The following is a 24,076-nucleotide window of genomic DNA, read 5'->3' as shown; positions in this document are numbered from 1 at the left end:
CAAGAAGAAATAATAGTAGACTACAAGAGAAGAGTAATAGTTGACTCTGACATAGAACTGCACCATCCAATATGGTAGTCATAGACCACATGTGGTTGAGTTATTTAAAATAAGATAAATAGAAATTCAATTATTTAGTTGCATTAACCACATTTCAAGTGTTCAGCAGACAGCCTTATGTGGCCAGTGACTGATGGTTTAGATAGTTAATATATAGAATATTTCCATAATCATAAAAAGTTCTATTGGACAGTGCTTAATTGAAGAAATAAAGAGGCCTACAATGGAAGAAAACACATGAGATCTCCTTTGATGAGATCTCCTTTTTGAAAAAAAGGTTAATGTGGGACCCAATCACAGTCACTATTTTATAAATAGTGACTAATATTAACCCATAGATAAGCCACAAAATATTTATAGAGAATAAAACAAAATGTTGTAAACCTCAAGAGAATAAGCAATAATAACAAAGAACATAAAGTTGGAAGTTATGAGAGAGAAGAGAAGGGTAAGGAAAAGTAAAATGCAGTAAGTTCCTTATTTTCTTATACACAGAGCTAATTTGGTATATTAAGATATAGAAATAGACAAATGTAATTAATAATAACAAAGAGAAGGTACATAGATAAGTGGTAGAAACTATAGATTCTTTATCTTTTCTATAAGGAGTGAATAAATACCATTCAAAGTTAATAAATTAATAAACAGAAATGTGATGCATTAACATAAAATGAGTAACAACAAAAGAACCAAAACAGAACTGTTAACAGGACTGTCTTTGGACAGCAGGATGAGGTATTTACTTAGGTTTCATTGTATTAATCTTGTGTGGGTTAATTTTCATTTTTACCAAGGAAGTATTTTGCCTCTATAGTAAAAAAAATTAAAATTGTTATTATAAAGTCAAAGTTTTTCATATAAGATAAAATCATTCTTGTTTGACAATCAGAATTGCGTCAACTATTTTTAAGGTAGTCATTGTTGAAGGATGTGTATCTCACAATAAACTAGTAATAAATAAAGCCAGCAAAAGATACAGGCTAAATACAAGCCATTGAGACAGAGTAGAAATTAAATTTAGAAAGAGTTTCCAATTATATCCTGTACTCTCAGTCACTGAATTTAAAGTGTGTGATCAGATCAGTTAGCAATATAAAGTTGGAAACACTTCAATTTAGAGGAGGAAATATGTGCCTTTCAAAATGGTACAAAACCTCTCCTCATATACATCTCTGAAACCAAGCAGGACCTTTAGAACAGAAACAGAAATGGGCAGCACTCTTTGGGGGCGGTCTGGGTGTTCCTCTGCGCAGTCGTTCTCTCCAGCGGGAGAAGCCAGAAGACCAAAGTATTGCGAGAATGACTCTTTTTGCGGTAGCTCTGGCCTCCTAGGAATTAGGAAGTGCCATAAATCTCAGGAGAGAGACTGTGCAGAATTCCCAGCCCATATTTCAGACTTCAGAGGTTCAGATGCATTTTCTTTTATTCCAGAAAAACAAACAGGCTTTTTGAACCTACCTCTCTCAACCAGGCTCAAACTCTACATCTTTGTGGCTTGTCCATCGTTTGAGCTACCAAGAATGCTACCTAATCCACAGTTTGCAGCTATTTTTAACAAGCTCATCTGCATTGTTAAAAACTACCCATATTTTGGCAGATAAGTCAGTCAACTCTGGAAACAGTGTTGGTCTCTTAGATTTCCTTTTGGAAAGTGTCTAAGATTTATGGTGGGAATTACTCATGACAGCTGCATTCTTTCCACTGGGTTTAGACCACCATTTGGTCTAATAACTCCTAATTGTGTGTCTATCCTAGTCTAAGCTTCTTCAAATAAAAAAAAAGGTGTAGGAGGGGGAGGACTTCTGAAAGTCCCCTGAGCAATACCCAGTGATTTCTGTCAACAGTAAACACTATTTTGAAACTTGAGAGTGTCAGCTGATGAGGAACAAATAAAAGACATTTCAGTGAATGTGGATTTTTTAAGAGAATTTTTCATCAACATTACATTAATGCTGGTCTGATAAAAATAAGCATACAATGTTTTAGTTTCATTGTGTTCCCAAAGTATTTTTAGCATAACGGGCAAAATTCCTGTCAGCATTTTCAGTCAGGGTATTTTCTTGAAAGAAGTACCTCGTAAAGTAATTTTTCTCCAAACTTCACCAAGGCACAACATGTGTACCTTGAAGATATTGCTCATTTAAAAATCATAAGAGGTCTAATTATATTTCCAAAATAAGTAGCTTCCAATCCAGCAAGGATAATGTGGTCATGAAAAGGATGTCCAAATCCACCAATTTACATTGGTTTGGTTTGGCATGACTTTCAAAGTTCTTGGAGCAAAAAGAGGATGGCACATGAAACTTTGTAATTTGGGTTCAATTCACAGGACTTAGGGTTTGCCATTCCATGAGCCGTTCAAGGAAGAGCTAATCAATTACAAGACTGTACCTATGTAATTTATAACTGCTAAAACTCACTGATGTGTTCCAGATTATGTTGCAAAATGTAATACCCTCCTTTTTAATATCTGCTTTGTCATTTTCACTCTATTTATGTAATTTAAAAAGTATGATAGCAGGGGAGCATGAGCCATTCGGAGCATGAGCCATTCAAAGCAGGAGCCACAAATGTCAGAGATTGTTATCCTTCATAAGATATATGGTGTTGATATATCTGAATCTAAAGGGCTTGGAAGTTCTGTCAAGTTAGATTCAAATGGCATCTAATGTGTTTTGCTTTACTCCTTTATACTTTCTGGTTTCTATCGTGAGCCGCAGAGCGGTTTCTCTGCTGTGACTTAGGTCTGCAACCACAGTGGTCGCACTAGTCTGAATTAGCCTCCCTGTCTCCATTCCCAGCACCCCCTTCCTTTATTCCAGAAGAAAATTGGCTTATTAATTTAGGATGAGGCTGCTTTGTTTGAACAGTATAGTGCCTTCCAATTGCTCATATGTAATATATTCAACCCATACTGCTCTTTCAAATGTTTTTGATTACTGAAGTTAAAAAAAAAAAACTTCTACTGAAATTTATGAAAGATCAAAGGGATACTTCCTATGTAGTAACATCAAATTTCTATAAGAGAAAAAGTTTTTAGGTAGTAGGGAATTTCATTAATTGAAATTCAGTTTAAAACTCTAGACAGCAGATGCATTTCAATAACATTTAAAATAATATTAGAAAAGAAAAATTTCTAGCTTCAAAGAAAGTGTACTTGATTTTATACCTATAGAGATATATTTATTAAAATGAGGCTTAGTTAAAGTCTTTATTTGCAAAAAAAAATTGTTGGAATTCAAATAATTGTATTCACTATTGACCCTGGATAAAGGTCCAACTAATTAAAACTTTTTTCACTTTATTGTAATTGTTGTTAATTGACATTTCATTTTTAACCATTATTTTAAATAGGGCTAATTTGATTTCTTTAAAAAATGTATATTAAGATTTCTCATTTGGGAAATGTAGATCTGCATATTTCTATTTTTCAAACTAATTTTTTTCTCAACTTCCTTCAGAGCAACTGATAACTCATGGGAAAAAATCAAGATAATTTTCATTTAGGGAAATCTTGTGATGACAAACAGATGACCTCATTCACCGTTCATGGTTCTGAATGGCCTTTGACTATTTCCAAACCAAAAAACTATCACCAAAGGCCCCAAAGTTGCCATTAATAAACATTTCTCTGTAAACAATATGGAGCCACTGAAGGTCATTTTGGAGAATAGCTTCAAAATAGTTTTTGTAATGGCTACTTGTTCAGAAATATTACAGATATCCCCAGTAGGGAAAATTTTGAAAGGGAGACACTTACTTGAATGCATAAGTTTTAATATTTTAAAAACCTATATCATTTTTTAAAAACACAGAAGTTAAAGTTAAGTCAGAAAGATTGTCTACATGACAAAGCAAAGAAGAAAATATAAGACAAAATAAAGAAAAAAATAAAATTAAAAAGTTCCTAGCACACGTACATAAACTAAAGACCAACATAGTCGAGTGCAAAAACTGAAAATCAGATGTTGGAAAAGTTTTAACTGACTATCACATTTAAGTTGTTAAGTGCGCATTGTGCTTGAAAACAAACTGGAGTGCACTTTGATTAATGGAGCTATTCGAACACATTTGATTTTTATAAATGTATGTATCTTAGACATTTTTACCACATACTAATAGGTGTTCCACCTAATCTAAATTCCTCCTAAATTCGTAGTTCTCAAGAAGGGACAGAGGCTTGCTGATTTATTGTTAAACTATTCTATAACCACAAAACTCACACCAATTAATACATTTGTTAATAGCCATTCAGTTTTATTGAAATTGTATACAAGTTATTACATGGAAGAATAAAACCGTAGTGTGGACTAGTAGGTGGGGCACAGAGGATTTTTCAGGCAGTGAAAATACTCTGTATGATGCTTTAATGATGGATACATGTCATTATCCATTGTCATCATGGGGGCTTCCTAGGTGGCGCTAATGGTAAAGAACCCACTTGCCAATGCAGAAGACATAAAAGACTCGGGCTCGATCCCTGGGTTCAAAGATCCCCTGGAGAAGGACATGGCAACTCACTCCAGTATTGCTCTCTGGAGAATCCCATGAACAGAGGAGCCTGGCAGTTACAGTCCAAAGGGTTGCACATAGTCAGAAACAACTAAAGTGACTTGGCATGCATGCACATGTCATTAGACACTTGTCCAAACCAATAGACTGTACAACACCATGGCCGAACCATAATGTAAACTATGGACTTTAGGTGTATTGGTGGTGTTTCCTCAGTTTTAACAAATGTATCACTCCGGTAGGAGATGTTGACAACAGGAGAGGCTATACATGTGTAGGGGCCAGGGTTACATAGGAAATCGCTGTACCTTTCCTTCAATTTTGATGTAAAATGAAAGTTGCTCTTAAAATAATGTCTTAAAACTGAGTGAATAATGGCTCTGACTTATGCCGTTAGTACTAGTATTACACATTATGTCAGCCTGTCCTAAGTTACTGATGATGTATTTTGCACAGCAGAAATGTTCTTACTATAAAGTACATAAAAATAAAGATTGTAAAACAATGAAAGAATTCATTTCATGTCAGTAAAGACTTTAAATAGACTTTTTTCTGTTATACCATGACAGTAATATTTATCAGTTTATGTAATACTAACTATCGTGAATCACAAAGTTTAACAATGGTGCTATGTCACCTCCTTACAAAAACTGCTGAGGTAGGTGCTGACCTCTATGTTAACTGGTAATCTAACTAAGTAACTAAGTAATCTAACTAATCTAACTAAGTCTCTTTGAGGGCCTGGACATATCAAGGAATATGCAGTCCTGACATAAAATTATGTTATCAACATTTCTTATTGATAATAAGAGTGTCTGAATAAGTGTTTCTCTTTTCATTTTCCTGTTTCTCCATCTTTTTCATAACCGGGTCATGGAAATAACCAGATGATATAGATATAAATAAATATGTGGAAAACAAGCGGTTGATTATCCAAACCCACTGCCAGGATAAGTTATTTTGAATTATAGATGACTAGTTTTAAAATAATCTGAAACTAATGTCACCATCTTGTCAAGGATTTCTTTTTATTTTTCCCCTCTGTAATGGAGTATCCCATTACCTACAATACACTAGAGACTATCAAAGTAGTTATACATCGAGAGTAGAATTTTCATTCTGTAGTTTCAAATAATCAGACCAGTACATGTTATGCCATAGGGACTGCATGAAGAAGAAAATGAAACCAAATGGAAATGAATTGGAATCCCTAGGAATAGAATAGAATAGAACAGAATAGAATATGAATAGGAGAGAGGGAAGAAAAGGAGAGAATAAGAAGAGAAGTGAGAAAGCAGTAAAGGGGAAAGAAGGAAGGAAGAATTTTTAAGGAAGGGAAACTTCACAAACACCTTGGGGTACTTTATCTTTCCAACGAGGGCCAATAATACACATATACATGAAGGTTCTTCTGCCTACTGCACCCTCAGGTTGATTTCTGTCTTTGGGAATGAATCATAACTATACTGTGAAATTCCATGCTACCTACTGCTCTTTTATGTTTCAACTACAATCAAGTTTGTCGGTGGTTAGCTGTTACTGAGCTTAACGATTAGTTTGTTTGGATTAAAATATTGAAGACTAGTTGCTCTAGGAAAAAGAAATTTGTTTTCTCTGTGAGGAAGAGATAGTATAATTATTATTTTTCTTTTATCATCTCAGTCTTAAATGAGTGAATATAAAACATGCCCTTTTGTTTTCAGGTCTAGATGTTGATGGAATATATCGAGTTAGTGGCAATCTGGCAACAATACAGAAGTTAAGATTTATTGTCAACCAAGGTAAGTGATTTCTTTACTTCAGACCTTTTTTCAAGTAGTTTTAGCTCTAACAATATTGCACACTCTCTGCTGTGTGTATTATGAATATAGTTTATTTAAAGATGAGTACAATAAAAAGGGGACTAGCTATTACATTGTGTGAAATAAATAACAAGTGAAATATGACAAACTAAAAATGAAGAAGAGAATAATGAGTAAAAAAATAAACTAGCTTTGAAAAATGTTGCTGACATGTAATACACATTTAATATATGTTGATAATTGAATAAATAAATGAACAGTGGAAAATGTAAGAGTCAAACTCACAGATGTTAGAAAATATGTAATAGGTAAGTAAAATAATAAAAATTATGAAATACACATATCACCAAAAGATTATAAACTAGAACAACAATGAAATACTACTACAAGCTTATTAGAATAGCTAAAATTTAAAACACTGACAGCACCAACTGCTGTTGCTGACAGGGATGTGGAGCAACAGGAACTCTCATTCATACTAGAAGAAATGAGAAATAGTACAACTAACTCAGAAAATATCTTAGCAGTTTATTATGAAAATAAACTTATCCTTACCTTATTATCCAGAAGTTGTACTCCTTGGTATTTACCCAAATGAGTTCAAATCTTATGTCCACCCACACAAAAAAAAAACTGCACAAAATATTTTCATTAATTTTATTCATAATTGGTAAAATTTTAAGGCACCCAAGATGTCCTTCAGTAGGTGAATAGATAAACAAACCATAAAGCATCCCTACAATGGAATATTATTTACTGATAAAAAGAAACAAGCTATCAAGTAATGAAAAAGCTTGGAGAAAACTTAACTGCATGTTGCCAGGTGAAGGAAGCCAGTCTGAAAATGCTATATACTATATCATCTCAGCTATATGGCATTTTGGAAAAGGCAAAACTATGGAGATTGCAAAAGATCAGTGATGGTAAAGGATTTGAGGGGAGAGAGAGAAGACTGAGTGAGCATGGGGGATTTTTAGGGCCATGAAACTGCTCTGTTTGATATTGTATAGGTGGATACATGTCATTATATGTTTGTCAAAATCTAAATAATATATAACCCTAAGAGTGAACCTTAATGAAAACTGTGGACTTTAGTTAATAATAACTTATAAATATTGGCTCATCAGTTGTAACAAATGTACTACATTAATGCAAGATCTGACTAATAAGGGAAATGGTGGGGGAGTGGGCAAGTATAAGGAGGGTACATTGGAAACTATATTTTCTGTTAAGCTTTCCTGTAAACCTAAACTTTCTCTAAAAAAGATGGGAATTTAAAAAATAATAATTAGGAAATGTTGAATAAAATAAAGATTGAAACATCTTGAGATGTTATTACAGATAGCTCATAGGTTTAGATTTATACAATGTGGGATAAAAACAAGACACTCTCTCCTTGTGTCCTTGGCAACTATTTAATTCTCCTATGCTCTGTTTTTTATCAGTAGAAACAGGAAGGAGGTGCCTCGGAAATACTTGTGAGAATGAAATGAGATAAGATGTGGTATTCCCTTAGAAACATAACAGACTCATGGCAGTTGTTCAGTACATCTAAGTTTCCCTTTCACTTAAAAAGTCAATAGTGTCTCATTGCCTTCAGGAGAATTTACACAGTCTTCATAATCTGGCTCCCCACCTACGTCTAGCCAGATGCAAGCCCTTAGAATTTCTTTCACAATACATTCATAACTGTACTTCCTTATTTACATGCTGTTGTATTTCTTAGTGCTTTTGCATACACTCTTTCATCTACTTTCAATATCCTCCTATCTTTTCCTTCCTATCCCACAAACAAAAACTTCCTGTCTCATTAGATTTATCCTTATTCTTCAAGGCTCAGATTATAAATCATTTTCTCCAGGGAGCTTGCAACATTCCTTCAGTCAGATTCCTTCTCTGGGTGCCCATTATGCTGGGTAGTTAAATTTGCATTCGTACAAGCATATCTAACTTCTAAAATTCCATCTATTATAAGACCCAGATATTTAATGCCATTCTTTAAAAGAGAATTTTATCAAATGTATTCAGTGATTATATTTCAGAAGCATTACAATTTGAAAGTCTTGGAATAAGAAAAAAGAGCGTACTGGTTGAAATATCTGTCTCCTCCCTGAATCTCTATACACCTAAAAAGGTAGAATTTAAATCAGTTTTGTATCTACCCTCATTAACCACCAGTAGCTCTTGGAGCCTCCATGCAGAGAGCTCTTAATATCTGTTGTATATTGTCTGTGTGTGTGTGTTGCAAATAGGAGAAGTATTAATACTAAGAAGCATTAACCTCTCCAGCAGTTCAGCTTGGGTTGAACCATGCTTTTAAGTGTTAACTACAGTGCTTTTGGTCAGTGGTCACGTGCTGCTTATTTCTGAGCATCTCTGTAACTCCCCCTGTGAGTTGGCTGGTAAAGATTCCGCCTGCAATGTGGGAGGCCTGGGCTCTGTCCCTGGGTTGGGAAGATCACCTGGAGAAGGGAAAGACTACCCACCCCAGTATTTCGGCCTGGAGAATTCCATGTACTGTATAGTCCATGGGGTCGCAAAGAGTTGTACACGACTGAGCGACTTTCACTTACACTGTAACTAAGAATCTGTTTGCTCACTAATATGTACCTTTGTCTTTCAGAATTACTGTCCTTCATGGGCAGAAAACAGAACTGAACATTACCTTATGTATTCATGTTGGTCCCATTGGCCTGAACCAGAGTACCCCCTCCGTGGATAAAAATTGGATAAAATAGCCCCAGCTTTTTATAACCATTCCTGTTTATAACCAGCTAAAATCATTCTTGTAATATATTTCATACAGAAACCATATCCTGATTGGGATTCTAGACAGCTGGGCAACACATTTCTTCTACAAAGAAGAAATCTCAAAACAGAAGCCATGCTAGAAACAAACACTAGTTGCATTTCCTGCCTTTAAAAAAAAAAAATTATGCTCAGCAGTTTGAAAAGGCAAAAAAAAAAAAAATCTGCAATGAAAATATGAAATCTGTCCATCTCATCTTTTGCAAAACTTCAGCATCCTCTGGGACTGTGTAACTGCTCATGTTTCCATGAGAGCTGACAATGTAAAGCTGGACAGAGGCCTGAGTTGGTATCTGGTAGCACAGAATTGTCAGTAAACTGTCTCCCTGGTTTATAGCACTGTCAGAATGCAATACACTCAGCACAAATTATGCTGTATTAGAACCTTTGATACTAGTGATTTTGTCCAAGCTGTGTTGTGTTTTTTTTTTTTTTTGGATTAGATGATAAAAGATATGCCAGTCTCCCTCAAATTTTACTAATCAGATTATCTTGTGAATGAAATTACAGGAGTGGAGCTGTAACATTTGTTCTAACACCATACCTTCCCCTTCTACATGCTGGTTGCTGACAACAGAGCTGACATAGGAGATAATCAGTGCTGGATACAAAGACAGTGAATGTGTACATCATTGTGATTTCCTCTATGTGTGTGTATGTATGTGAGTGAATATGTGTGTGTGTGTATGCACGCATGTGCAAGGCAATAGAGTGGCAGTCCAGTGGTAATTCCTTGAAAAGCAAAACGGGATATGTGATTGCAATGCATTCCTTTTTGTATTCTAAGATAGAACATAGCTGCTTTGGGCATACCCTCTCTGTATTAACACCTTTTATCTCCTCCATGTTCACATTCCACGATGTTTCCTTTTCAGAAGGTTCTAAATGTATATTTTTTAAATGAATAAGCCCTACCCACGATTAGACTAGACAAATGAAAACTGATTTTGGTGATTTTCAAGAACAGTTTAATTGCAATTTATGTATTTCACTAACTTTCTTGAATGCTATAATCATCAGCAATTCTAAATACACCAGTTGAATGATTCAATTTGTTTTGGTTTTCTGTTTGACTCACTAAATCACTAGGAATTGGATACCCTTATTATACTTCCAGATCAGATGGCATACAAGTTAAATTCAAAGTGATCACTTTTGAAAAGCACTTCCTAATTGTAACTAGTAATGATGAGGATAATAACAATTATTATTATAAAAGTAGCGAACATATTTTCATAATTTATTATGTACCAGGCACTCTACCAAGTGTTTTACTTATTTTAGTCCTACCATTCCATAGAATGTGGGTTATTACTGTTTCTATTTTAAAGGTGGGAAGCTTAGACCCAGAAATGTTAAATAATGCCCTCAGGCCATAAAGCAAGTGAGTGAGAGGGCTCGGACTAGATCCCACATCTCTATGTCTCAACCAGTGCCCAAAACCACTGTTGAGTTTGACTTTGCCCATTCGTTGATTGTTTATTAACTCCTTACAAAAGTGAAGATCAGTCTCTTCATGTTTTACCCACTTCTTAGTGGCTTTCTATTTTCTGGTATTTGTAAGTGACAAGTATTGTCGTGGGAGTTTGACTGAAACTTTTCAAGAAAGAGAAATTCCTGGGAAAACGCCGAATGCTACAGTTAGGAAGAAGTCTGACGCCTGACACTACCATTCTCAGTAGAGCTTCATGTATCTATGTTTGGAACAAGAAACTACCACAATATTCTGTTGCAACCCTCACAAAGAGTCATGAAAGACTCTAGATTCACTGGCTGTTGATGCGTTAGTGAGCCGTGCCCTGCCCTGTTTGTTATATTTGGTGACAGCTTTCAGTGACATTTTGCTGATGCTTCTCCTCCATTCTACGAGGGCATCCCCCAAAGAAACTGGTCTATGATCTTAGATGTCAACTTATCATCAGCCAGTGACACTGCGTTGATTCTTTGGAATGATCTGTGATGCGACTTGTGTGGGGGTCCTTTTACAAAGGACAGAGTTTAGCACTGAGGATGCTGCCTCACTGTCTTGAGAACTTCTGAAAGTGGGTCTTAGAGATCCCACCAGTCTGAACTCCCCCTCCTTTGGCACCAGAATTCTGGTTTGAGCTGCCCATCGGGCTTATTGGTCAAACTCTAAATTCAGTTCAGACTCCCTTTTATATTACTTAGATGCTCTCTCTCACCCTTTGAAAAAAAAGGACAAGGAAGCCTGGCATCCTTTTTGGAAAATATTAATTGTAAAACCTCCCGAGCCCGTGAGACAATAGAGGATTGTGAGGCACTGGGAGAAGACCTGACTGAGACTTTTCCAAACTGGTGTTACTTGGTACACAATAACAAATCTTCCCTCTAAGCATTTCTCTGAACTGGAGGAAGTTACTTTTTACCAGAATTTTAGACATGCTTTCCATATATAGAAAAATAATTTAAAGGAACATTCTCAGGGACACCCTCCTTCACTTTTTCACACCCAGAGGAACAAAATATATAAATGCCATAAATCTCCATGGCCAAGAATCTTAATTGGGTATGTGGGTGTGTGTACGTGTGTGTGTGCATACGATTGTGTGTGTGTTATTTTTAAATGGAAGAGGATTTTTTTTCCCATTAATTTACAGTCTTATACTTTGCATATCTTTATTCACCCATATCTTACTGGCATAATAATCCAAATTAAATATTGGCTTAAAGAGATGAACTTGCTTATTTTGATCATGCTAAGAATAAGCTCCATTGAAAATAAACTATTAGAGGAACAATTTTGTGTTGCCAGCTATATCTAAACTACTTTTATATAGATTTGTACCACAAAGCAAAAGAAAGCAAAGCATTAACTTTAGTAGCTATCCTGGTGCTTTTCATATTATTTGCAGCATCAAAAATTGAATAAGAGAAGAGGAAAGTGAGAAAGAATGTGAACAATTGGCAGTTTCACCATGAAATAAGCGATTGGATGAAACAGGAAAAGATCCGGAAAAGGATTTCCAAACTTCTAGTTCTGTCCTCATAAAATAGCCCTTGTATCAAGTCCATTCATTTTTCTATTAAGAGAGTTTATATTGCCCTCTTATTATTTTTAAAATGAGGTATTTCCTTAAGCCTACTCCCCTCTCACCACCAAGCACAGCAACAACAAACGAACTGTGTTATTTGCTTTATCCATTCCACAGGGCGGTTTTTTGGTAAGTTGAATCACTGATATTGCACCTTTCTGGCTTCCATGTGACAAGATTATCTTTTAACAATGATTTATTTTTCCCATTAAAGCTGAAAAGATCACTTGATCATAAAAGGGCCAGACTCTAACATCATTCAGGGCTTTGGAAACTTTCTCAGACCTCATTTTTCAGCTACATTGAGTCAGAGGGCTCAAAGACTATTGATGCCAAAGCTTATATTGCTTCCTAGCTGCTTAAGAAAATGTATTTGTTATTAGTAAGTAACGCTAAACACAGAGGTCGAAACAATAAGATCTTCACATGCACATATATTTATATAGTTTTTAGTTTCATGTAATATTCTAATTACAACTTTCAAACACTTTTAGTCTTTAAAGTAAACAAATTCTACCTACTTATTTTAAAACAAATGACACCATTCATTTATTATAAACTATATTTTATAATTCATTGTATACCAAGCAATAAGGAACTGACTTAACTCTGTGGTGAAACAATCAAAGACACAGACCATCTAGTCAGGAAAGAGCACTGGGTCAGCATCGATGAAACTGCCTCCTTATCTTCATTCTGAGCTATTTGTTAGTCTAATAGAAATTACATTAACCCCTTCGAATCACAGACTCTTCATTTCCAAAATGGGAATAATCATGAAAATGTAAGGACTTTAAAAACTCTGAATCAAGCAATGATAATCAGTATTAGATTCAATTAAGATGACAAGTGCTTACTTGAAATCAAATCAATATTACTTAATTGTCTTAATAATAACATGATAATAAATATTAATAATCAAATATGGCTTTTGGCTTCCACATGATTGAGTTTTCTCTGATGATAATAATATTATTTTTCTTTAGAGACTATCCAATGATTCGTCTCATTTCTAGCCAAATTCATAGGAAGTCTTTATTTTATCTTTATCTTATCCAAAGGCTTTTGGGAAATTCCAGATTCCGAAAGAATAGCCTCATGTTCATTGGAGGGGAAGAATAAAATCTACTGAAATTTTCAAGCCTACTTTAGTTGTGCTTTTTCCATTGGGTCAAAAAATTGAGTCCAGAAATAATACTGGTCAGAGATGTGCAACTACCAATCTTCAAGGAAACCTCTATGGATATTTATAAAAATCCATCATCATCATTTATCATTATTATTAGAATTAATGCATAGTCATTAAAAATTAATAGAAAAAACACATTGAACTTACTTCTATTCTAAACAAAGTCTAAAGCATTGGTTCCCAGCCCTGACTATATTTCAAAATTGGGTTGGTTATCTACTGCTGGGTAACAATGTTACCAGCAACTTAGCTGCTTAAGCAACACATATTTATAATTTCCCAGTTTTTGTGAGTCAGAGGTAGATTAGCTGAATTCTGCATAAGACCGCAATCAAGGTGTCCGCCAGGGATGGGCCCTAATCTGGAAGCTCAAGTGGGGACAGGTCTGCTTCCAAGCTCCCGTGGTTTTGGCAGGATTTAGTTCCTTATAGGTTGTTGAACTTAAGGCCTCAACAATACTGGCTGTTGGTCAAAGGCCTTGTGGACCTCCCCATATTCCATCTCACAATATGGCAGCTTTCTTCATCAGAGCAGTTAGGGAGAAAGACCAGTGGCTGACGTAAAGTTATAATCTTTTATAAGATATCAAAAAGGTTATAACTCAACACCGTTGGTGCATACTGTTGGTTAGAAGCAAGTTGTGGTTCCTATCCATACCTTAGAGGAGGGGATTACAGGAGGCATGAAGACGAGGAGGAAGAGATAACCAGGGATCATTGTAAAGTCTGTCTACCGCAAGAATCAAGTAGTGGGGCTTTTTATGTTTTTTAATTTTATTTATTTCTTATAGATCATGGCCACTGTTTGTTTATTTTTTAAAATAGTGTATAGTTGCTTTACAATGTTGTGTTTCTGCTGTGCAACAGTGAATCAGCTATATGTGTGTATATATATATCTCCCCTCCTTGAGCCTCCCTCCCTCCCACCCACCATCCCACTCCTCCAGGTCATCACAGAGCGCCAGGCTGAACCCCCTCTCTTATACAGCAACTTCCCACTAGCTGTCTGCTTTACACATGGTAATGTATATATTTCAATGCTGCTCTCTAAATTTGTCCCCCATTCTCCTTCCCCCGCTGTGTCCACAAGTCCATTTTCTATGTCTGCATCTCTATTCCTGCCCTGCATATTTGATTTTTGAAGTTCAGTCATAAAAACTCTGATGCAAAAGGCTGAGGTTAGAGCTCTAAATATTCATTTTCAAAGAAAAACTTTCCAGCCGAGTCAAGTGCATAGCCAGGTTTGGGAGCCCCTGTGCAATGTCCAACTAGTTTTATTCTGGCTATTTAGAGAAAACATGAGCTACAAACCATAAGACATGTGAGATGTGTTTTTAAGAAAAGAAGAAATAGACTGTGAACCCTTTTTGTTAACCAATTTTCTAATGATAAACGGTTTTCTCTTTGACTATTGATTGATATAATAATGTTAACTAACTTTTATGAAGTCTGAATCATGATCTAGAATGCAACTAGGAAATTAATGTCATGAATGTAACATGTATATTATTCATATGATTAAAATTGCTGACGTTTTTCATAACTCCAATCCTTTTCCAATATTGTAGATTCTGGAATAAATGAAAAGGAAAATTGTTGTGCCTAAGGATTTGCTAACAAAACTAAAGGGTAAATAATATTTAAAAATGTAATAGAATAATACTAACACTAGCTAGTGCTTAATTGAGAATCTACTACATGGCAGGTATGCAAAGTTAGAAGTATCTCTAATCCATATAGCATTTTGCTAGGTAGATAAACTTTATTATCCACATTATGCATACATGAAAATTGTGGTTCAGAAAGATTAAGTAACGTTTCTAAGGCCACAAGGGTAATATGTTTTAAAGCCAGACAATGAACCCACTTTAAACTTACTCCAAAGAATATGTCACTGGTTGCTGGATTCAATTTACTGTAGGGGAGGGAAGAGAGAGACATTTTCTTCTTTTTAACATCAAAGAACCAAAAACCACTTCTTATTATGCTACTATACTTTCTTGATGTCCAGTCTGTGGGACTGTTATAAAAGGAAACCTCATTTTAAAGTGTTCTTTCAATAAATAACCCTTAACTGCCTGTGACTTCATGGAGGGTAGTAAGTTTGATTCATTTTTGTATCCCTAGTACAACAAAGTGCACAATACTCTTTATGGGTTAAATAAAGATTTGGTGCAACAAAATTAGAGAATGATGACCTTCTGATAAACTCCTATCAAATGGTATCATAGGTACATTGTGTTAGGTTCTACTTCTTAGGTATCTCAATAAAGAACACTCAAGCAATATTTCGATTTATTTTCTCCCAGACTCCTATAAATTAACACTTAATTTAGATTGAATAAAAAAATCATGGGACACAAATAAAGAGTGAAAAAATCCCAAATTCCCATTCTCTGCCTCAGTGAGGAAAAGCTTGAGGAGAGATGATTTGCTGCATGTCATTGGCTATTGGGCAAGACAGGCATGCTATGGGAAATAGTGGTGCTACTTTGCTTGCCATCTTGGCTCTCCAGAATGTTGGAAATGACGAAGTAGAGAGAAAATCAGAATTGACTAAATAGAGATGAAATTGATTGTATTACTCTTGTTAAGTCCTTGCACTGAATTTTGAATTCTGAAAGTATGCTTTGGTTTTTGTTTTCACACAGGAAAGTCCCTGTTGCCGATAATTTTGGCTTCAGTGACTCACATATGGCACCTCTTTTTCAAGGCACTCCACGTAGTTGAAAAGCATTTCCTAACAAAAGTGTGCTATGGGGGGGTGGGGTGAAAAAGTATTCTTATTACTTCAAAGTTTCTTCTAGAAAGAAAAAGTAGCAAGTATAGAGGCAGGAAGGAACTTTTCCAGGTCCCCATGATCTCCCTGAAGAGAAGCATCCAAAGTTTACAAAGTTAGGGGTGAAGCAATGATCAGATGAAAATCTGAGTGACTTAGTCATGCGGACTTCAAAATCATCCTCTGGATATACCTTCACATTCATGGCCTACTGGAGATGGAGTGGTAGGTATGCCTGTCCACTTTCCTCTTCTCTGAGGGGCCTGAAACATCAGAATTGATATGGAAGTGAGAAATGAGCTTCAGAAAATAAGATTTTGGCTTTTACATCATTTGTTCATTGACAGACACTCAAAACCTTCTTACTTTGTGCCAGGCAACATGGAGGATGCTGGAAATATAGCAGTGAATACAGCAAATGACGTTCTCATTGACATGGAGCCTATATTTCCATGGATATTCGAATCTAATAGCCAAGAAACCTGTTGGTCTAGTCAATGTAAATTAGTAAGAAACTCCTAGGATCTGCAGGCCCCACAAATTCTTTTTCCTTCCTATCTCTCTGATCTTACTGTGTCCCTGTCTCTCATCTTACTAGTCTCCAACCACCCTGGCTTCCTTCCTTCCTTCCTCAGACACATGAAGCTCATTTCCTTCCCAAGGCTTTGGATTCTGCTCCTGTGTGCCTGAATGTGCTTCCTCCAGTCCCTACCGGACTCACTCTTCTCAACATTCAAATCATTTTTTCAGCAAGACCTTCCATTACTAGCATGTCTGAAACATGCCTCCACAGTATCCACCCATCCACTCTCCATCCCAATGTTTTGTTTTCTTTACAACACATACTATCTGAAACTGCCTTGCTTCTTTATTTGTTGCTTCAGTTACTGCCCTCCTCCTCTACACTGTAGCCTCTATACAAGCAAGATTTTGCCTGGTTTGGTCTCCTAAGTAACCCCCCCCCCCCAGTTCTTACTATACTTAGAACATAATAGCCTTCAAGTAGGTTTTTGCATAATGCGAATTAATTCCTTAAGTGAATTAATGAATAATGTTGGACCACCAGTGATGGTTAGGCCTGAATAGACTACCAGGCTTCTTAGGGCCAAGGTGTTATATAACCCTAAGAAAAAAAATCTTCAGAGTTTGAAAGTTTATGTCCAGTCGACCCGATAAACCACCAACTTCTCTTTACCTCTTGCCTCCACATGAGGTCATAATCTGATTGTCCAACATGGACCAGATAATAAAGACTTAGCAAAATAAAGAGGCAGCTGTTAAGATGGAAGACCAGAGCCAGCACTAACATCCTGGCCCAATAGGCCAAGAAAAACTGCCTGCACAATGGGCAACTCTCAACCCAGGTGGTAAGACCACAGTTAGGACTGTCGTCTACTGATGTGAATGTCCACAGTGTGATTCCTCTCAGTGATGCTGCTGATTGCCAAGGCCCTGCCAGCCCCATGCCAGTCTGCCAAAAGCCACCTCTCAAATTTCAAGGCTCAAACTGCAAGGGACTTTCCTGGTCTTGCAATGCCCCACCCCCCAAAGTATTATAAATTTAAAAGTATATAAAAATCAAGAAATGAGGAAAATTAGTTTAAGGAATAAAATAAGACTTTAATTTGCCTAAGGATGACTTGAAATGGAGATTTATTTACTCAAAAATATTTACTGAAAAACCTTTTGTGAATCAGGGCCTCTTCTAAGTACTGAGAAGAGCCCAAGGGAGTCAATATCTGGTGAAGTATTCATTTTGATGACAAGTGATAGATTATAATCAAATATACAAGGTGCTTACTAGATAAGCCAAGAATCAAGATGGTGACATGATAAAGAATAACTGAAGGGATGAGGAAGATGGTGCTTATTTTCAATGATCTGTGAAGATCTCTTTGAGGAGGTACCATCTGAGTAGAGACTTGCCCCGGCAGGAAGGAGACGGGGACATAAAGATGTGGAGGGAGAAATGACCAGGCGGAGGAAAACTGGTCCCAGAGAATCAGGGTTTGTATGACCTCAGGACACGGAAATCAGAGAGATGGGCAAAGCCACCCAGGGAAACACTTGCAAAACAAGATAAGAAGTTTTGCCTTTCATTCTAAATTCAATAGAAAGTTAAGGTGTGGAGGGGGGTGGCAGATAATCACAAAATGATCTGATATTATTTATTTATTTTTAAATCGTTCTGACTGCTATGAGAAGAATAGACTATAGAGGACAAGGGTAGAAACCAGGGAGCAGTTAGGAGGTGATTGCAGTAGGTCAGTCAAGATATAATGGTCACTGGTTTACATGAGGCAATCTCCATATTATAATTTGTCTTATTTTCCATGTGTCTTTTGAACCATTTCTTTTAAACCATTAGTTGCAATGAGAACACTGAGGTCCAGAAGTTAGATAACTTTGATGGGTTACCGTATCACCTGTTACTAGCTGTGTTTTCTTGCTCAAGTCACTTAGCCTTCCTAGGCCAGTTTTCTTAACTTTAAGGCAAGACCATCTGTTCTCTAGAGATGAGTTAATCACATGAAATAATGAATCAGTTATAGTGGAAAATGCTACATATGCTTGATTTTGCTGGGCTTCACTTTATTATTCATAGACACTGCCTTTTATATAAATTAAAGGTCTGTGGCAACACTGTACCAAGTTTATCCATGCCATTTTTCCAACAGCAATTGCTCACTTTGTGTCTCTGTGTTACATTTTGGTAATCTTCACAATATTTCAAACTTTTTATTGTAATGATTGCTATGGTGATCTGTGATCAGTTGTCTTTGAAGTCACTATTGTAATTGTTTTGGCGCACTGTGAATGGTGCTCATGTAAAGCAGTGAACTTAATCCACAAATGTTGTGTTTGTTCTGACTGCTCTACCATCCAGCCCTTGTCTCTCTCCTTCTCTGAGGGCCTTCTAGTCCCTAACACACAGCAATTTGGAAAGCAGGCCAATTAAGAACCCTACAGTGGCCTTTAAGTGTTCAAATAAAGAAAAGAGTCACGTGTCTCTCACTTTAAATCAAGAACTGGAAATGATTAAGCTTAGTGAGGAAGGCATGTCAAAACCTGTGACAGGCAGAGAGCTAGGCCTCCTGCATCAGTTAGCCAAGTTGTGAATGCAAACAGAAGATTTAAAAAAAAAACATTAAAATGCAACTCTGAAAGGCTGAAAGTGAAAGTCGCTCAGTCATGTCCGACTCTTTGCAACCCAATGGACTATACAGTTCATGGAATTCTCTAGGCCAGAATACTGGAGTGGGTAGCCCATCCCTTCTCCAGTGGAGCTTCCCAACCCAGGCATTGAACCCAGGTCTCCTGCATTGTGGGAGGATTCTTTACCAGCAGAGCCACCAGGGAAATTAGTAATTCACAAATGATAAGAAAGTGAGTCTTATTGCTTATATGGAGAGTTTTAGTGGTCTGGATAGAAGATCAAAAACAGCCTAATAATATTCCCTTAAGCCAAAGCCTAAACCAGGGCAGTGTCCTAACTCTCTTCAAGTTTATAAAGACTGACAAATAAGGAAGCTGCAGAAGAGAAATCTTAAATCAGCAGAGGTTGGCTTAGGAGATTTAAGGAAAGAAGTTGTCTCCATAACATCAAAGCACACGATGAAGCAGCAAGTGCTGGCATAGAAGTTGCAGCAAGTTTTCCAGAAGATCTAGCTAAGATAATTAATGAAGGTGCTACACTAAACAATGGATTTTCAATGCAGATGAAACAGCCTTCTATTGGAAGAAGATTCCATCTAGACTTTCACAGAGAAGAGAAGTCAATGCCTGGCTTCAAAACTTCAAAGGACAGTCTGACTCTCTTATAAGAAGCTAATGATCTGGTGACTTTAACTTGAAGCCAAAGCTCATTTACCATTCTGAAAATCCTAGGGCCCTTAAGAATTATGCTGTATCCATTCTGCCTGTGCTCTGTAAATGGAACAACAAAACCTGGGTTACAGCACATCTGTTGACAACATGGTTTCCTGAATTTCTTAAGCCCACTGTTGAGACCTACTGCTCAGGAAAAGAAAAAGATTTTTCTTCAAAATATTGCTGCTCATTCACAATGCACCTGGTCACCCAGGAGCTCTGATGGAGATGGACAGTGAGCTTAATGTTTTCATGCCTGCTGACAGCACACATTCTGCAGCCCTTGGAGCAAGGAGTAATTTTTAGTTTCAAGCCTTATAATTTCAGAAATATATCTCATAAAGTTATATAGCTGCCATAGATAGTGATTCATCTGATGGAATTATACCAAGTAAATTGAAAACCTTCTGGAAAGGATTCACTATTCTAGATGCCACTAAAAACATTAGTGATTCATGGGAAGAACTGGAAATATCAACATCAGTAGAAGTTTGGGAGAAGTTGATTCCAATCCTCATGAATGACTTTGAGGGGCTCAAGACTTCAGTGGAGGAAGTGACTGCAGATGCAGTGGAAAGAGAAAGAGAACTAGAAGTGGAGCCTAAGATGTGACTGAATTGCTACAATCTCATGATAAAACTTGAATGGATGAAGAGTTGCTTTTTATTGTTGAGCATAGAATTTGGTTTCTTGAGGTGAAATTTACTCCTGGTGCACAGGCTGTGAGGATTCTCACAATAGCAGAAAAGATTTAGATCATTACATAAATTTAAATGATAAAGCAGAGGCAGGGTTTGAGAGGATTGACTCTAATTTTGAAAGATGTTCTACTGTGGGTAAAATGCTATCAAATAGCACTGCACTGCAAGCTACAGACAACGTGTTTGTAAAGGAAGAGTCTATTAACATGGCAAACTTCATTGTCATTTTTTAAGAGATTTTCCCCAGCCAACCCAGCCTTCAACAACCACCACCCTGATCAGCCTGCATCCACTAACATTATGGCAAGACCCTCCACCAACAGAAAAATTATGACTCACTGAAACCTCAGCTGATGGTTAGAAGTTTTAGCAATGAAGTATTTATAATTAAAGTATGTACATTATTTTTGTAGACATAATGCTACTGTACACTTAATAGACTACAGTAAAGTGTAAATATGACTTTTATATTCACTGAAAATTTGTATGTTTCACTTTATTGTGGAATTTGCTTTACTGCTGCATTCTGGAATCAAACCCATGATGTCTTCAGGGTATGCTTGTAGAATCAGAAATTATATCGAAATGTGTCCCTGACAACCATCCTAGTGGTGATAGCTATTTTAATACAATGAGGTGTGTATTTTTTAAAAGGAAAGAACTTTTGGTAAAAGGCTAATCTCATATCTTCCTTGGATTATTTAAATGTAACTCAGTTTTTTCCCTGAATCACCCCAACCCTCAGGAATTGCTGCTCCTTTTAAATTATATGTTTGCAGTTTCAGCTAGTTGATTCACAGAAATCTCATGTTGTGTGTGTTGTCATTTATTATTAGCAAGCACTATGTTCATATCTTATCTTCTCAACACTCTGAACACTCCTTAAGAGCAGAGACCATAAGTCTGTCTGTCCTACTTTGCTTTGAAAGCTCTCTTGCAGTGGATAGAATCTCTATGCACTTTAATTACTATATTGATCGGATCCAGAATTGGGATATTTCCTTCAAAAAGAAAAAGAAGTATTTTACACATGCTAGAGAACACTCTCAAAATGAACTATTTCACTGCGCATTGCCAAACTCTCTTCCAGAAACAATGGCAAGAAATGCATAAAATGTCTGACTAGGTACTGGTGACTTTTATTGTCTTCCTTTTTTCTAAAACATGTTCTAACTTCCTACAGTTAACACATGTTTCTTTTGAAATAACAAAAGAAATACATGCTTTGTTTTAAAAGAGTTGTGCAAATTCGCTTTAGGAGAATGGTGCTCACCCTTAGAACTTGCCAAGGGAATGTTGGTACTTGATTCTCTAAAGCATTTTCAATGCAGTCTCACTGCTGCTACTGCTGCTAAGTCACTTCAGTCGTGTCCGACTCTGTGTGACCCCATCGTTGGGATTCTCTAGGCAAGAACACTGGAGTAGGTTGCTATTTCCTTCTCCAGTGCATAAAAGTGAAAAGTGAAAGTGAAGTCGCTCAGTCATGTCCGACTCTTCGCGACCCCATGGACTGCAGCCTACCAGGCTCCTCCATCCATGGGATTTTCCAGGCAAGAGTACTGGAGTGGGGTGCCATTGCCTTCTCCGGCTGTCTCACTAGATCTGTATAAAAAAGCTGTTCTCTTTATAGATGAATGAAAGTCCCTATGAGTTTAAATGACCTGCTAAAACTTGCATTTGTTTCATTCAAGTGATATTTTGAGAAGGCACTGTGTCTCATGGTAATCTAGAGACAAAATGGATTTAAGGCCCAGCTAAAATCTTCAAAAACCTGGTCTCCATCTTGGATGCTCTCAGGGTGAGCAGAGTGTCTGATAGTTTACTTAACGTAATGTCCATGAGATCCTAAAAAACTCACTAGAATAATGTTGTTTAAATAGCAGTTTGTCTTGCTGTTTCACCATCTCATCTTTTACATTTTCCCAGATTGCTTGTTTTTTTTTGTGGTCTCCCCACTCCCTGCTACATTTTTCTCTTGTGAATGGCCTGTTCACCCTTCTGGTTAAATCGTTCCTTTGACAACCATAAGGGTTGTCTCCTTTCTATGCTCGAGATATTTCAATTCAATGTCCCATCAGACACAGGGACAGAAATATGTGTGTATACTATTATTTGATTGGTCCCAATGGAAGGAACAGCAGATCTGTCTTTCTGAGCAAGAGACACACCATCATTGGTTTTGCTGACTGGTAACTTCATCTCTTTAAGACGAATCTCATGATTCCTGGGATCAATCTCAACAGAAGTTAGCTTCTTCTTCCACGATGTTCCTGTATGATTGTGTACCTATGGTTCAGCAGTGGTTTTAGTCTATTTTGCATCATATCTTTCTCCCTTTCCTGACCATTAGATTCCGGGAAGTGAAATGTGCTTCACGCTTACTTATGGATTTCCCATTATGCCCGTCATGTGCCAAATACATTATAGGCCCTCAGTAAAGTTGTCCCTGCCAGAGCCTGTGATTTCTGCTTGCCAAATACTCAGCCAGGAGAATATATGCCTTGGCATCAGCATTGCACTTCTAACCCCAGAGAGCTATCTGACTTGAAACTGAGGTCAGTCATCTCAAAGTGCAGAGGGACCAAAGTGTGCGTTTAGAGCCTTCAAGCTATTCTGCCCTCACCTATGAGGCCCCCAAAGCCTGCTTTCTCCACTTTCATACTCACAGCACCCAAGCATCTGCTCTATTCCTTTCCCTCCCCCTTTTCTGATACTCTCTGCTGACCTTTATCATCCTCATTCCCAAGAGTCTGCTCAGACCTTGTAAGGTGACAATCTGTTAACCTCAGTAAACTAGTTCAGACTCTTTACTACGTAATAGAGTGATATAAGGGGACTCCTATAACCAGGCCAATAGTGAGGGTATCAGGTTTCTATGTAAGGCATTTTCAAAAAGTAATGTTGACTCATCTCAAAATCATACCACTTTGACAACTTTAGAGCCAACTGTGCCTGGAATTTTCTTTTTATGGCTCAAATGTGTAGCTCTCATATGTTAATTCTGAATTAATATAGCCCTCCTGAATCTTAAATCCAGGTGTAATTTCTGAGATCACTGTTCTCAATACTAATCCAGTTATCTGACAATTTATTCTAATCAAAAACTTTTAAATATAAAATATACAATTGAAACAAAAAAAGACCATATTAAGACCCATCTAAAACACTTAAAAGTGAAGTATACCAGCTGGATAAATTCAAATCTCCAATTACAAAACTGGAAATTCAAAAACGGAAAAAAACTTAGATATTTTTATATGTTTCTTCATTTATACCACCTTGTGTGTTTATAAAAGAAATAAC

The 24,076-nt window shown here is 36.7% G+C and overlaps 1 protein-coding gene and 1 long non-coding RNA gene across 5 annotated transcripts in view; one reads left to right on the top strand and one right to left on the bottom strand.

The window, feature by feature from the left end:
- Positions 1-24,076, top strand: part of ARHGAP15 (Rho GTPase activating protein 15) — a 677,227-nt gene that overhangs the window by 465,724 nt on the left and 187,427 nt on the right. For both annotated transcript variants that reach the window (XM_043894414.1, XM_043894415.1), the window contains exon 11: positions 6,276-6,353. In XM_043894414.1, the coding sequence (XP_043750349.1) occupies positions 6,276-6,353 (78 nt within the window). The remainder of the gene's footprint in view (positions 1-6,275; positions 6,354-24,076) is intronic.
- The window catches only part of LOC122688420, an 85,774-nt gene that overhangs the window by 50,580 nt on the left and 11,118 nt on the right, over positions 1-24,076 (bottom strand). The window contains exon 3 of one of the 3 annotated variants that reach the window (XR_006339443.1): positions 16,163-16,465. The exons of the other annotated variants lie outside the window; for them this stretch is intronic. This is a non-coding gene — a long non-coding RNA (uncharacterized LOC122688420). Of the gene's footprint in view, positions 1-16,162; positions 16,466-24,076 lie in introns of those variants that run through there. 3 annotated transcript variants of the gene reach the window in all.

Source organism: Cervus elaphus, chromosome 33 (genome assembly GCF_910594005.1).
Source record: "Cervus elaphus chromosome 33, mCerEla1.1, whole genome shotgun sequence".
Classification (NCBI taxonomy): domain Eukaryota; kingdom Metazoa; phylum Chordata; class Mammalia; order Artiodactyla; family Cervidae; genus Cervus; species Cervus elaphus.
This window is presented reverse-complemented; position numbering and strand designations above follow the sequence as displayed.